Genomic DNA, 12,679 nt, shown 5'->3' with positions numbered 1-12,679 from the left:
ATTAAACTGGCGTACCGTGTATTAATTCTTAGTGTTGCCTCCCACTCCAATCACACTACACTTGCGACCTGACTGCCTCCACGGATAAAACCGCCATGGCCCGCGTCAATTTATTTATCCATTTGATATATGTATGGTCATTGATAAGAACTAATCGATGATAATAATTAGTGTATTATATTATATTATTGTGCAGTTCAAATAATTATTGATAGCACACTTGGTAGAGATACCTACTAGTAGGTATATCTATAGGTATAGGTACACAAATTAAAAAAAGGTTGATATTATTTAATTCATTATGTATTTACGAAATAAAACAACGATGACATAAATATGGTTTGTAAATAGGTAATAAAGATATTATTACAAAATAAATATGACTATGAGATGGTTGTCATAACCAATGGCGCGTAGCTAGATAAATTATTAGTATGCTGGCTTGTAGGCTGGTAAGGAGTAGGTTGGTGCAGAGTAAGATGGGGTCTTGTATACACCTTCGTTTTACTAGCGGATAAAGTGTAGTTTTCAAATATGATCACATAAACTATATAGCGATAAGGATAGATAATAATAAACAAAACACAGTGATATTAAATAAATACACATTGATATATATATTTACACAATAAATAGATAAGTCGTACCCATTGTCTTATATTATATTAATATGACATGATATGACTTTGAAACCACGGTTCAATATGAACGCGATGGCCCAGAGACGTACATGAAGAAAACATGAAAAAAAGATGATGAAGAGAGTTGGTTCACACGATAAAATAAATTAGTATGCTGGTTTGTAAGCTGGCTTGTAGGCCGGTGCAGAGTATGCTGGCTTGTAGGCTGGTGCGGAGTAGGCTGGTGCAGAGTATGCTGGCTTGTAGGCTGGTGCTGAGTAAGCTGGTGCAGAGTAAGCCGGGGCCTTGTATCCACCTTCGTTCTTGACGACGGCATTGAAACCGTTGTAGTCGTCAGCGGTGTATTCAACGGTACGGGTGGAACCATCGGCTTCCAAAAGGCTGTAGGATCCCTTGACGTAACCGTTTCCGTCACTGTATTCGGATTGGCTGTGCACATCGTAGGTGTGTGGGTCGTTTACGCTGTATTCGAAGTTGTATGGTGTGGGTGCGTATGCGGGCTCCGGGGCGTAAGCCTTTGGTGCCGAGTAAGCTGGTGCAGAGTAAGCTGGCTTGTAAGCCGGGGCGGAGTATTGGGCGAAGGCGGAAGCCACGCAAGCGGCGAATATGATCATCTATAAGATATTAGAATATAATTAAATCGAATAAAAAAACATATTATTAAAACTCATGAACCACATTATAACATGTATCACTAGTCCAAGTTTTTTTTTTTCATAATAATATGAAATTATGTTATTAAACAATATATAAATACCTTGGCGGCCATTTTATTTGATTTTTGAGCTGGTGTGTGCTTGGAAGTCTTGTTGCTTTCAACTGATAGCTGTTCACTATTGATTCTCCGTATTTATGTTGAACGTTTGTTTCTATTTCATCCCTTCCAATAAATTTGATTGTTATACATGGTATGTGATTACTGATTATAAAATATGTACTAAAACCGGTCGTATAATATAGTATACTTATTTACTTTTATGTGTTCATTGCTGAAATGGTTACCGCCCATTTACTTAACAATCCTTTCATTTGATAAGTAGATCAAAATTATTAATGTTATAATATTATGATATAATAATATTTTAATAGCAACTGCATTATTAATTTTTCTCATCCATCTAAATTAAAATTGTATAAAACTGATCTTTATCATTTTGTTTTCATTATAATCAGTAATAAGATATGTTTTGACTGTTTGTGAGTTATTATAATTTCCCAATTTTCTGTAACCATCGCATACTATTTCCATTCATTATAAATTTAAGAATTTAGAAAACTAAATTTAGAAAACTAATATCAATAATAATCGTTATACTTAATTGTGTTGTAAAAAAAAATGTGCAGGTAAATTTATAGGAATAATAAATAAACTCAATTTATGGTATTAGCTTTAAATTCTATTTGATATCCATGAATGCGTAATTCAAATTGCGGCCCCGATGATTTGACTTATTGAATTTTATTGATTAAACAATTTTTGAAATATATAATATTATACTTTCTAAACTTAATTTTCCTTCCCATTTTTGTGCAGACTTAGGACTGTCTGTAATATCAGTACCACAGGTAGGTTAAAAATGTTATTTTTTTTTAATAAATATTATAGCACTAGTAAAAAGTATGTGATATATTTATAGATTAAAAATACTATTTTGATTTTATTTAAAATATTTGTCGTATTAAATATGTTTCACTAATATTAAGCCACTGGTTAAAACTTGTACGATATTATAAAATGTTATAAACCTATGAAATGACTGGTGGCTGTCGTTATTATTGAACAGTAAACAATAATAATGTTATATACAGGTATGAAAGATATCACAAATATTCATCGGGTCGCAAATTGGATATGACGCAAAAAAACTTGGGCTGAAATTTGGATTAGACATTTTTTCGTAGTTATCTTTGGAACGCAATCAGTATAAAGCCCAACCATAAGGAGTTAAAAAAAAGCTATAAACAACCTCAGAGTCTCAAGGAACATAATTATTATGATATAACATTTTATTAAAAACAGTCCAGTAGTATTTTAATCTATAAAATATATATTCACTTATGAATATTCAATATATTACTAATACAGTGGCTAACATAGGAACTAATTATTTACTTCTTTTCTATCACAATAAGGTACTTACGAAAACATAAACTAAATAGGTATCTGCATGAATAAAACGCATTTATTGAATTATATGTAGGTTGTATAGGTACATATAATAGTATACTGAATACTGGTCTTGTACATATATGATTAGAAATACAAATACCATAAGATGATATAAACAATATAATTTTATTATAATATTTAAGGGTCAAAAATATTGTATTAAGCTTGGAAATTTTTTTTTTAATGCTAAAATCAGTTGGATAAAAAATGTTATCAGTTGGGTTGACACAAAAAGTTTTATTTTGTCAAATCAATGTTTTTCATGACATAAATAACATAATATTTAAACAGATTACTTTCGATAAGGAAATATGTTATGACTTTTGACAATTTGTATAATTTCAACCAGAAAAATATTGACAAAATACAGCGCATTTATGCGTTTTATTTATTTTCCATCATAATAAGTATATATTACTCATCGTATAAATTAACTACCTTTTAAAAATCTACAGAAAAACATTTTGAATTTGTATAACATAATGCTTTTTTTTTCAATACCTTATAAATGCGTATAAACATTACACAAAAAGATCATAACAAAACCTTTATTTTTTTATTTCGATGAACTGAAACCAATACAATTATTAAAATTCCATTCCCCAGTCTAGAAACCGAGACGTCGAAGGGTTAAAAATAGTTAAACGTATAGGAAGAAGAAAATAAAATACAAGTGATTCTTGTACAATTAAATATAATATATAATATAATAAATAATAACAATATAAAATATCCAGACTGACAAACCGTTTACGCTCAGAATCGTTTTTCTTATACAATTATATTATATCATTGAATTCAAGTTTAATATAATCCATTATACATTGTGCCACAAGTAACCTACTGTACAGCAGAGTGACATCCACTTACACGCTTTTTTTTTTGTTTAAAACTGAAAAATGTAATCAACTAAATTCAATTATAAGGAATGCGCCTAAATCGACCCTTCGTAAATGTTGTGAAAAATTAGAATATTTTATCGGAATATAAATCAAGTAAACGTTATGACATATTGTTTGAGTGAAAAAAAAAACGAATATTTAGATAATATGTTTCTTGGTTACCTAGGTATTGTTTTTCTACATATTATAATTAGCATTATTCAACATTCAGTTCAACATCCATTATTTTAGTTCCAATCAAACTTAAATATTAATTTAAGTACTCATTTATGTCGTGTATACTAACACACACACTTATAATTTTTGTTTGCATACCTTAGAAATATGTGTAATCAATACACAAATAGATCACATTTAGATTAATTGAAACCAATAAAATTATTAAGGTTCCTAGTCACCGGTCTAGGATGACGAGACGACGATGGTTTAAAAACAGTAATAGGGATTATAGGAAGGTGAAAACAAAAATACAAGTGATTTGTAATATAAATCAAATAAATAGTTTATTATTTATTTGACAAATAATGTAACAATTGAATAAATTAAACATGTTCGGGCAATGAGAGGATCAAAGCCGTTTCCCGCAGACAGAATTCCGTCTACGGAATTCAGATCAGTGATCGGTGTTGTGACACAGTCGGAATGGTTTGATTGGAAATTAGTATGCCTTGTATGGGGCTGGTTTGTAAGCTGGGGCGGCGTAAGAGTGAGCTGGTGCAGAGTAGGCTGGTGCAGAGTAAGCTGGTGCAGAGTAAGCTGGTGCGGAGTAAGCGGGCTTGTAGGCCGGGGTGGATTTGTAGGCTGGGGCGGATGCGCTGTAACCGTGTCCTTCGATTTTCTTGACTTCAGCGTTGAAACCGTAGGAGTCAGCGGTGTAGTCGACGACGCGGGTGGAACCGTCGGCTTCCAAAAGGCTGTAAGTTCCTTTGACGTTGCCGTATCCGTCACTGTGCTCAGATTGGCTGTGCACATCGTAGGTGTGTGGGTCGTTTACACTGTATTCGAAGCTGTAAGGTTTCGGGGCATATGTGGGTTCCGGGGCGTATGCCTTCGGTGCGGAGTAAGCGGGTGCGGCGTGATGGGATGGGTAAGCCGGGGCGGCGTATTGGGCGAGTGTGGTGGCCACACAGGCAGCGAATATGATCATCTGAAAAAACAATAACAAACATACGTTTAACAAAAAAATGTCATATTACCAACACAAGAGCACGAAATCGTTTGAAAAATTTAAAATTTAAACTTGTAGACAGTTTATAAGTTATTACCTTAGCGGCCATTTTTGGTGTATTGTTTGGCTTATTTGACTTAATTAAATGAACAGGAGAGAAATAACTGGTGACTTTGCCCATCGACCGTAGGGTATTTATACGAAAATATCGAAGTAAATGGTTCCCTCTATATTTCATTCGTTACCAAATACTAATTGGCAGTAGACCGGTTAGGTAATGTAGTTTAGTTTTGCACAGTGAAATAATTGATAGGTATTATATTTTATTGAAAACAGACCAGTAATTTTTGAATCTATAAAATACAATTAAAGAAACATTATTTTTTATAAGCATAGAATATTATTAGATTATAGTAATTTATTTTACTATCAGTATATAGTACGGATAGTTAAATTATTATTTTCTAAAATCAATCTAACTATAATACTTAATACTATAATTTTTAATAATATTTAGGTATATCATATACCTAGTATTGTTATTAATTTTTGAATTAACACTAACTGTGCCGTTCGTGGTATAAATAGACAATACTAGAAAATTTATTTAAATGTTTTAATAATGTCATTGCGTAGGTATATAAAATATTATAGTACATGTAAAAGATTCAAATCTCCTCAAAAACGTTTTTCAAATACAACAAATAAACTAATTCATTTTTATTTGTTTGAATATTTGTCAAATTACTGTATATCTCAAAAAGAGCAAAAATATGTATATTGGTTAGCAATAAGTTTAGAAGGCAATGTCAAGGAAACTTAAATTAATAAAGAAAAAAAAAATTGTATTATGTTAAATTTTGAAAAAGATAATACAAACATTTTGTTTTTACGGTTATTTGTATTTGAATTACTACAAAATTCGGGAATAAATTTAGTCAAAAACTAGTTTTGCTTAAAAACGTTTTTCATATTTTTTTAGATTCTGAGTGAAATGATGAATGTATTGATTTTACAATGATGTGTGTTTTTTTTTTTTTATTTATTTTTTTATTTCTGTGCCTGTGTACACGCTAAGTATTCGAAATAATGATTAGAATTTCAACTTCAGTATCTTCTTCGATGGGAAAGTGAATATCGTTGATGCATTGGTTAAAATTTAAAATTTCCAATAGTTTTCAAAAGCGCCGGGAATAACAACATAAAAGTTAAGGAAAAACGGGAATTTTTACGCAAAATTGGTTTTCCACAAAATCGATTTTGGTTTTTGGTGTAACTCTAAAACAAATGAACGTATATACATGAAATGTTCACTGGTCATTTATATTAGCATTTTCTATACACAATAAAATATTTTGATTTGTTTTGAACTAAATAGGAACATTTTCAGTTTCCAATTGTATTAGTCTTTTTTTCTAAGGATGTCAATAAAACTTTATGTGTTGGGTAAAAAAGTTTGAAAATTTAATACAAGACTTCTACTTTATTGTTACAATGACATTTGAAAAATATTAAAAACCCTTAGTCAAAGTTTTTATTTATAAGCATTTAAACTTCAAATATTGACAAAATACGGAAAAATCACAAAAATTAGCAAATTAATTTAAGTTGAGAACTCATCAAAATTTTTTCTTTTTAAATCTAAGATTTTAAAATGTAATACAAGATTTCTTATAAGATTACCTATATTTATCAAAAAAAAAATGTCTATAAGAAAGTCAAATTAAATTTTTACGAGCGTTTGAAGTTCATATTTTCACAAAATTGGATATTCACTTGATTTCTCATGTGGCGGTTTTGTTATTTTATTGTTATTCAAAAACGAATAACTGTAGATACTTGAAAAATGAACTGAATATTTATATTTTCATTTTCTATACAACATACAATTTTCAAAATATTTTGACTCTTTTTGAAGTGTTTACGGACATTGTCAGCTTTTATCATTTGTTGGGAAAAAAAGCGTGAACAATTAATATAAGTCTCCCGATAAATTGTTACGATAGCCGTTAAAAAATATAATTAAATATACATAGGCATAATTCTTTTTTATAAGAATTTAAAGTTCAAATTTTGACAAAATGTATCAAATTTAAAATTTAATAATTATTTTGTAGTTAAAAATTTAGAAAATGTTCAAATTTTATAGCTAAGGATTGAAAATTTATAACAAGGTTCCTTGTAAATAGGTTATATATAAATTACTTTATGCACAATAATATCATCAAATATATTAATAATAACAATAGACTGACTGGCCGTTTTCGCTCAGAATCGTTTTTCTTATACAATGATATTATATCATTGAATTCAAATTAAACACCATCCATTACAGTGACCCACTCGTAACCGACTGTACAGCAGAGCGACATCCACTTACCCACCTTTTTTTTGTTTTCTATTATTATGAAAGTTACTGGAAATTTATAATTTTGACCTCCTAAAAGTAGAGACAAGATTCCCTTTTTTTTTATAAATTTTGTACACAATAGATCATTCTAAAATAGCAAAAACTATTATGTTTTTTTTTTTAAATTGTTGTTTTATAATGGCGTTAAATTATGGACAAATTAATATTTCCAAAATCATTTATACTTTTAGTGATAATAACCTTAGATATAATTAGTGTTAAACATTCAAAGAGTCACCTTGTATTTATTTATTTATTTTAATTTATTGATAGAAACGCCCCCGAGGGTAGACGGTACAGTAGGTACATTTTTATTATATAACATAAGTTGAAAATAACATATAGAAATGAACTTAAAACAAGTTGCAATTTAAATTATTACACCTACTTATATCGAAATGAAACAACTGGAATATACAAACAAATATTAGGCCAACATATACATAAAAAGTAACAAGAAAATAAAATATACCTATATGTTTTCTTTTTAAAAGTACACAAAAAAACCAAATAAATAGTAATGTGAAGATCAAAATTTAAAAACAGTAATAATAAATCAAAATTTAAGAAAATTTTATAATGAATATGAAAATAATATAAAGAGAAACTAAACTTAATATCTAATATGAATTAAATTTAAAAATACTTAAAAATATATTGTTTAAGAAATATTTTTTTGTTCCAACAAAGCATAAATGTTTTGAACACTATAACATTTGTTTTTATAAAACTCTATTATTAAATGCCATAATAATACTATCTGTTTTTATATTCTTTTAAAATGAGCAGACGTCCATGGACATATTTTATGCACACACGACCCCTAACGAATAATACAGCTCATTGCACGTCCACATATAAAAGCATTACTAATATAGTGGCCAACATGGGAGCTAAGTTGCACATTATTTTCCATCACAATAAGGTACCAAAACATAAACTAGATAGATATCTGAATTCAAGAGCTATAAAGGGTGTAACTACAGATAAATAGAAAGATCTCACAAATAAAAATAAAGCTTTTATACTAGTTAAACGTATGACATAAATTAAGAAAATTATACGGATAAAAATAATTTAAGAAATATACTATTATGTCAAAAAATTCCCCAAAAGAATATTTTGAAAATATTATTACTTTTCAAATTGATTTAAGTATTCCTAAATAAATTAATCTTTTAAAAAATGTTTATACAATAATTACCTAACTTAAATAAACAACTTAAGATATAAGTATATTTAATGTTATTATTGTGAATAAAGTAATTTATATATATATTTACATGGAGCCTTGTTTTCAATTTTCAATCCTTAGCTATAAAAGTTGAGCATTTTATACATTTTTAACAACAAAAAAAATTTTAAACTTTAAATTTGATACATTTTATCAAAATTTGAACTTTAAATGCTTATAAATAAAAACTGTGACTAAGAATTTTTAATATTTTTCAAATGTCATTGTAACAATACAGTAGGAGTCTTATATTAAATTTTCACGCATTTTTACCCAACAAATAAAATTTTATTGATATTTATAGGAAAAAAAAACTAAAAAAATTGAAAACTGACAATGTCCGTAAACAGTTCAAAAAGAGTGTATAGAAAATGCTAATACAAACATTCAGTGAAATTTTCAAGTATCTACAGTCATACGTTTTTTAATTAGAATAAAATAAGATCGTTACATAAGATATCAAGTGAATATCAAATGTTGTAAAAATGTGAATTTCAAACGCTCATAAAAATTTAATTTGACTTTCTTGTAGACAATTTTTTTTTGATAAAAGTAGACTAACTTATGGATAATCTTGTATTATATTTTTAAATCTTAGATTTAAAAAGAAAAATTTTAACGAATTCTCAACTCAAAATAATTTGCTAATTTTCGTGATTTTTCCGTATTTTGTTAAAATTTGAACTTCAAATGCTTATAAATAAAAACCGTGACTAAGGATTTTTAATATTTTTCAAATGTCATTTTAACAATACAGTATGAGCATTATATTAAATTTTCAAGCTTTTTTACTCAACAGATAAAATTTTATTGATATTTATAGAAAAAAAAACTAAAAAAAACAATGTCCGTAACAGCTCAAAATAAGTCAAAACATTTGGAAAATGTTATGGTGTATAGGAAATGCAATTATAAACATTCAGTCAAAATGTCATGTCCTTACGGTCATTTGTTTTAGAGTTACACCAAAAACCAAAATCTCTTGAAAACAGATTTTGCGTACAAATTCCAGTTTTTCCTTAATTTTTCTTTTATTTTTCACGTCACTTTTGAAAACTACTGGGAAATTTTTCCAACTAGATTCACTTACCTATCAGAAAAGTTACTGTTGAAGAAAATCCAAGCACTTTTACTGTCCTAAAAGGTGATGACAGACACAACAATAAAAAAAAATAAAAAAAAACACACATCATTATAAAATCAATACATTCATCGTTCCACTCAGAATCTAAAATGTGCCTCAATCGATACTTCGTACATGTAGTGAAAAATTAGAATATTCTATCAGAATGACAAATGGAAATAAACGTTGTGATAATATATTGTTGGAATTAAAGTTGTCTATTTGAGTAAAAAAAAAAACGAATATTTAGATTTTGTTATAATATGTTTCTTGGTTACCTAGGTATTGTTTTTCTAAGTAAGAATTCCACGATTGAATAATAGCATTATTCAACATTCAGTTCAACATCCATTATTTTAGTTCCAATCAAACTTAAATATTAATTTAAGTACTCATTTATGTCGTGTATACTAACACACACACTTATAATTTTTGTTTGCATACCTTAGAAGTATGTGTAATCAATACACAAATAGATCACATTTAGATTAACTGAAAACAATAAAATTTTTAAGGTTCTAGTCACCGCTCTAGGACGACGAGACGACGATGGTTTAAAAACAGTCATAGGTAGTATAGGAAGGTGAAAACAAAAATACAAGTGATTTGTAATATAAATCAAATAAATAGTTTATTATTTATTTGACAAATAATTTAACAATTGAATAAATTAAACATGTTCGGGCAATGAGAGGATCAAAGCCGTTTCCCGTAGACAGAATTCTCGTCTACGGAATTCAGATCAGTGATCGGTGTTGTGACACAGTCGGAATGGTTTGGTTGGAAATTAGTATGCCTTGTATGGGGCTGGTTTGTAAGCCGGGGCGGCGTAAGAGTGAGCTGGTGCAGAGTAGGCTGGTGCAGAGTAAGCTGGTGCAGAGTAGGCTGGTGCAGAGTAAGCTGGTGCAGAGTAAGCTGGTGCGGAGTAAGCTGGTGCGGAGTAAGCTGGTGCGGAGTAAGCTGGTGCAGAGTAAGCTGGTGCGGAGTAAGCGGGCTTGTAGGCCGGGGCGGATTTGTAGGCTGGGGCGGATGCGCTGTAACCGTGTCCTTCGATTTTCTTGACTTCAGCGTTGAAACCGTAGGAGTCAGCGGTGTAGTCGACGACGCGGGTGGAACCGTCGGCTTCCAAAAGGCTGTAAGTTCCTTTGACGTTGCCGTATCCGTCACTGTGCTCAGATTGGCTGTGCACATCGTAGGTGTGTGGGTCGTTTACGCTGTATTCGAAGCTGTAAGGTTTCGGGGCGTATGTGGGTTCCGGGGCGTATGCCTTCGGTGCGGAGTAAGCCGGCGCCGAGTAAGCGGGTGCGGCGTGATGGGATGGGTAAGCCGGGGCGGCGTATTGGGCGAGTGTGGTGGCCACACAGGCAGCGAATATGATCATCTGGAAAAAAAACAATAACAAACATGTGTTTTACAAAAAATACCAAAAATACGATTCCTAACACGATAATATGAATTGAACATTTTTAAATTTACACGTGTAGACAGTTTATAAGTTTTTACCTTAGCGGCCATTTTTGGTGTGTTGTTTTGATTGTTTTACTTTATCAAATGAACAGAAGAGAAGTAACTGGTGACTATGCTTATCGACGGTATGTTATTTATACAGAAATATCGAAGGTAATTTTTCCCTCCATATTTCATCGTTACCAAATATTAATTGACAATATAGACCGGTTGGCTAATGTAGTTCAATTTTGCCCAGTGAAATAATTATCTAACTATTATTATACCACCAATTACCATATATGATACAATTTGATAAACCTTCTAAAAGTAGGTTTGATGTTATAATTATTCATTACATTTTCCTTGAATTTTTTACATATCGTTTAGGTTTTAAATATATGGTTCAAACACATTTTAGAATATATTAACCTGCCTAATTATAATTATATGCCTATTCATATTATGTGCCCAATTTTGAGTATTTAATAGTTTATTACTCTGTCATAAAATAAGAATATTATTTTGATGTTTTTATGGTATTCGTAATTCAAACTTGATGTTAGTTATTGAATCATTATTTCAACGACATAAAATTATGTTTTCTGTTCAGCCCTATTTTGTAAATTTAAATACCTTTTTATTTTACTGTTAATTTACAAGGCGATTATGACCATGGATAATATACGTCTTATAAAGTTTTTATGTGTCTTGAACTAAATTTAAATTATATATATATGGAATTCATCGGTGTTTAATGTTTTGGATTCAATATTTTAATGTGTAACTTTTAAAACTATTATCTTCAATATTTATTTTTTTTGAACTAGTTAAAAATATTAAAAAATATTTTTGTTATAAAAATGTATTGTTAACTTTCACATACCTGTATTTTCTGAAATCAGATTACTTGCAATTAATTATGGAAAAATATGTTGTTAGTATGGTAATTGCAGATTTATAGGAAGGAAATATAAGACAAAAAAGAATAACATCCTACTGAAAATACACAATTTAACCACATTTTTATGAGGTACAATTATCATTAAGAGAATTGCTTTGATGCCATATTTTGAAACGTTTTCAAAAGGACGCTACCCATACATTTGTTGTCTCCGTCTTACACACGCACGACATAGAAAATTGTCGTTCACTAGTTTCAATAGTGTGCTGTTAGTTTTGATACTCGAGTGAATTGACTTATTATAAAACTTTTAGGTAAGAACATTATCTGTGCTTAAGCGGTGCCGGTTTTTCGAAATTATCATGTTCAAGCAAGATATGGGTATGTAAAATATCATAAATTAAAAATGCTCATATCTCTCATTTATATTAAAATATTGAATAAAAGCCAACGCTTAAGCACAGATAATGTTATTATCTGATAATAGATCAAATCACGCTAATATCCAAACTAACAGCACACTATTGAAACTAGTGAACTAAAATTTGCTATGTCGTACACTCGTACGTGTGTAAGACGGAGACATCAAATGCATGGGTAGCATCCTTTTAATTCTTACTGAAAAACATCATATATATGCATAAAAAATAATATGTCAAAATAACTCAATTTTAGTAATAT

The 12,679-nt window shown here is 29.5% G+C and overlaps 4 protein-coding genes across 6 annotated transcripts in view; 1 reads left to right on the top strand and 3 right to left on the bottom strand.

Annotated features, from left to right (window-relative positions):
• LOC132944552 (Kv channel-interacting protein 1-like) overlaps positions 1-12,679 on the top strand; it is a 482,905-nt gene that overhangs the window by 98,763 nt on the left and 371,463 nt on the right. The gene's annotated exons all lie outside the window — the stretch shown is intronic.
• On the bottom strand, positions 594-1,552 carry LOC132944569 (cuticle protein 7-like). The gene is made up of 2 exons (XM_061014004.1): positions 1,399-1,552; positions 594-1,255 (listed from the first exon to the last, which is right to left on the bottom strand). The coding sequence occupies exons 1-2, from the start codon at positions 1,408-1,410 to the stop codon at positions 788-790; spliced, it is 480 nt and encodes a 159-aa protein (XP_060869987.1). The 5' UTR covers positions 1,411-1,552; the 3' UTR covers positions 594-787.
• Positions 4,191-5,136, bottom strand: LOC132944562 (cuticle protein 7-like). Its single transcript, XM_061013997.1, has 2 exons — positions 4,979-5,136; positions 4,191-4,860 (listed from the first exon to the last, which is right to left on the bottom strand). The coding sequence occupies exons 1-2, from the start codon at positions 5,117-5,119 to the stop codon at positions 4,372-4,374; spliced, it is 630 nt and encodes a 209-aa protein (XP_060869980.1). The 5' UTR covers positions 5,120-5,136; the 3' UTR covers positions 4,191-4,371.
• On the bottom strand, positions 10,436-11,178 carry LOC132944559 (cuticle protein 7-like). Its single transcript, XM_061013988.1, has 2 exons — positions 11,152-11,178; positions 10,436-11,029 (listed from the first exon to the last, which is right to left on the bottom strand). The coding sequence occupies exons 1-2, from the start codon at positions 11,161-11,163 to the stop codon at positions 10,436-10,438; spliced, it is 606 nt and encodes a 201-aa protein (XP_060869971.1). The 5' UTR covers positions 11,164-11,178.

This window comes from Metopolophium dirhodum, chromosome 5 (assembly GCF_019925205.1).
Source record: "Metopolophium dirhodum isolate CAU chromosome 5, ASM1992520v1, whole genome shotgun sequence".
Classification (NCBI taxonomy): domain Eukaryota; kingdom Metazoa; phylum Arthropoda; class Insecta; order Hemiptera; family Aphididae; genus Metopolophium; species Metopolophium dirhodum.
This window is presented reverse-complemented; position numbering and strand designations above follow the sequence as displayed.

What these genes read in the sequence shown, in the direction of transcription:
- LOC132944562 (XM_061013997.1), bottom strand. Translation starts at nt 5,119, where the DNA reads ATGAAATATAGAGGGAACCATTTACTTCGATATTTTCGTATAAATACC. An exon ending in CACCAAAAATGGCCGCTAAG is followed by an intron (nt 4,861 to 4,978) that starts GTAATAACTTAT and finishes TTGTTTTTTCAG; the next exon opens with ATGATCATATTCGCTGCCTG.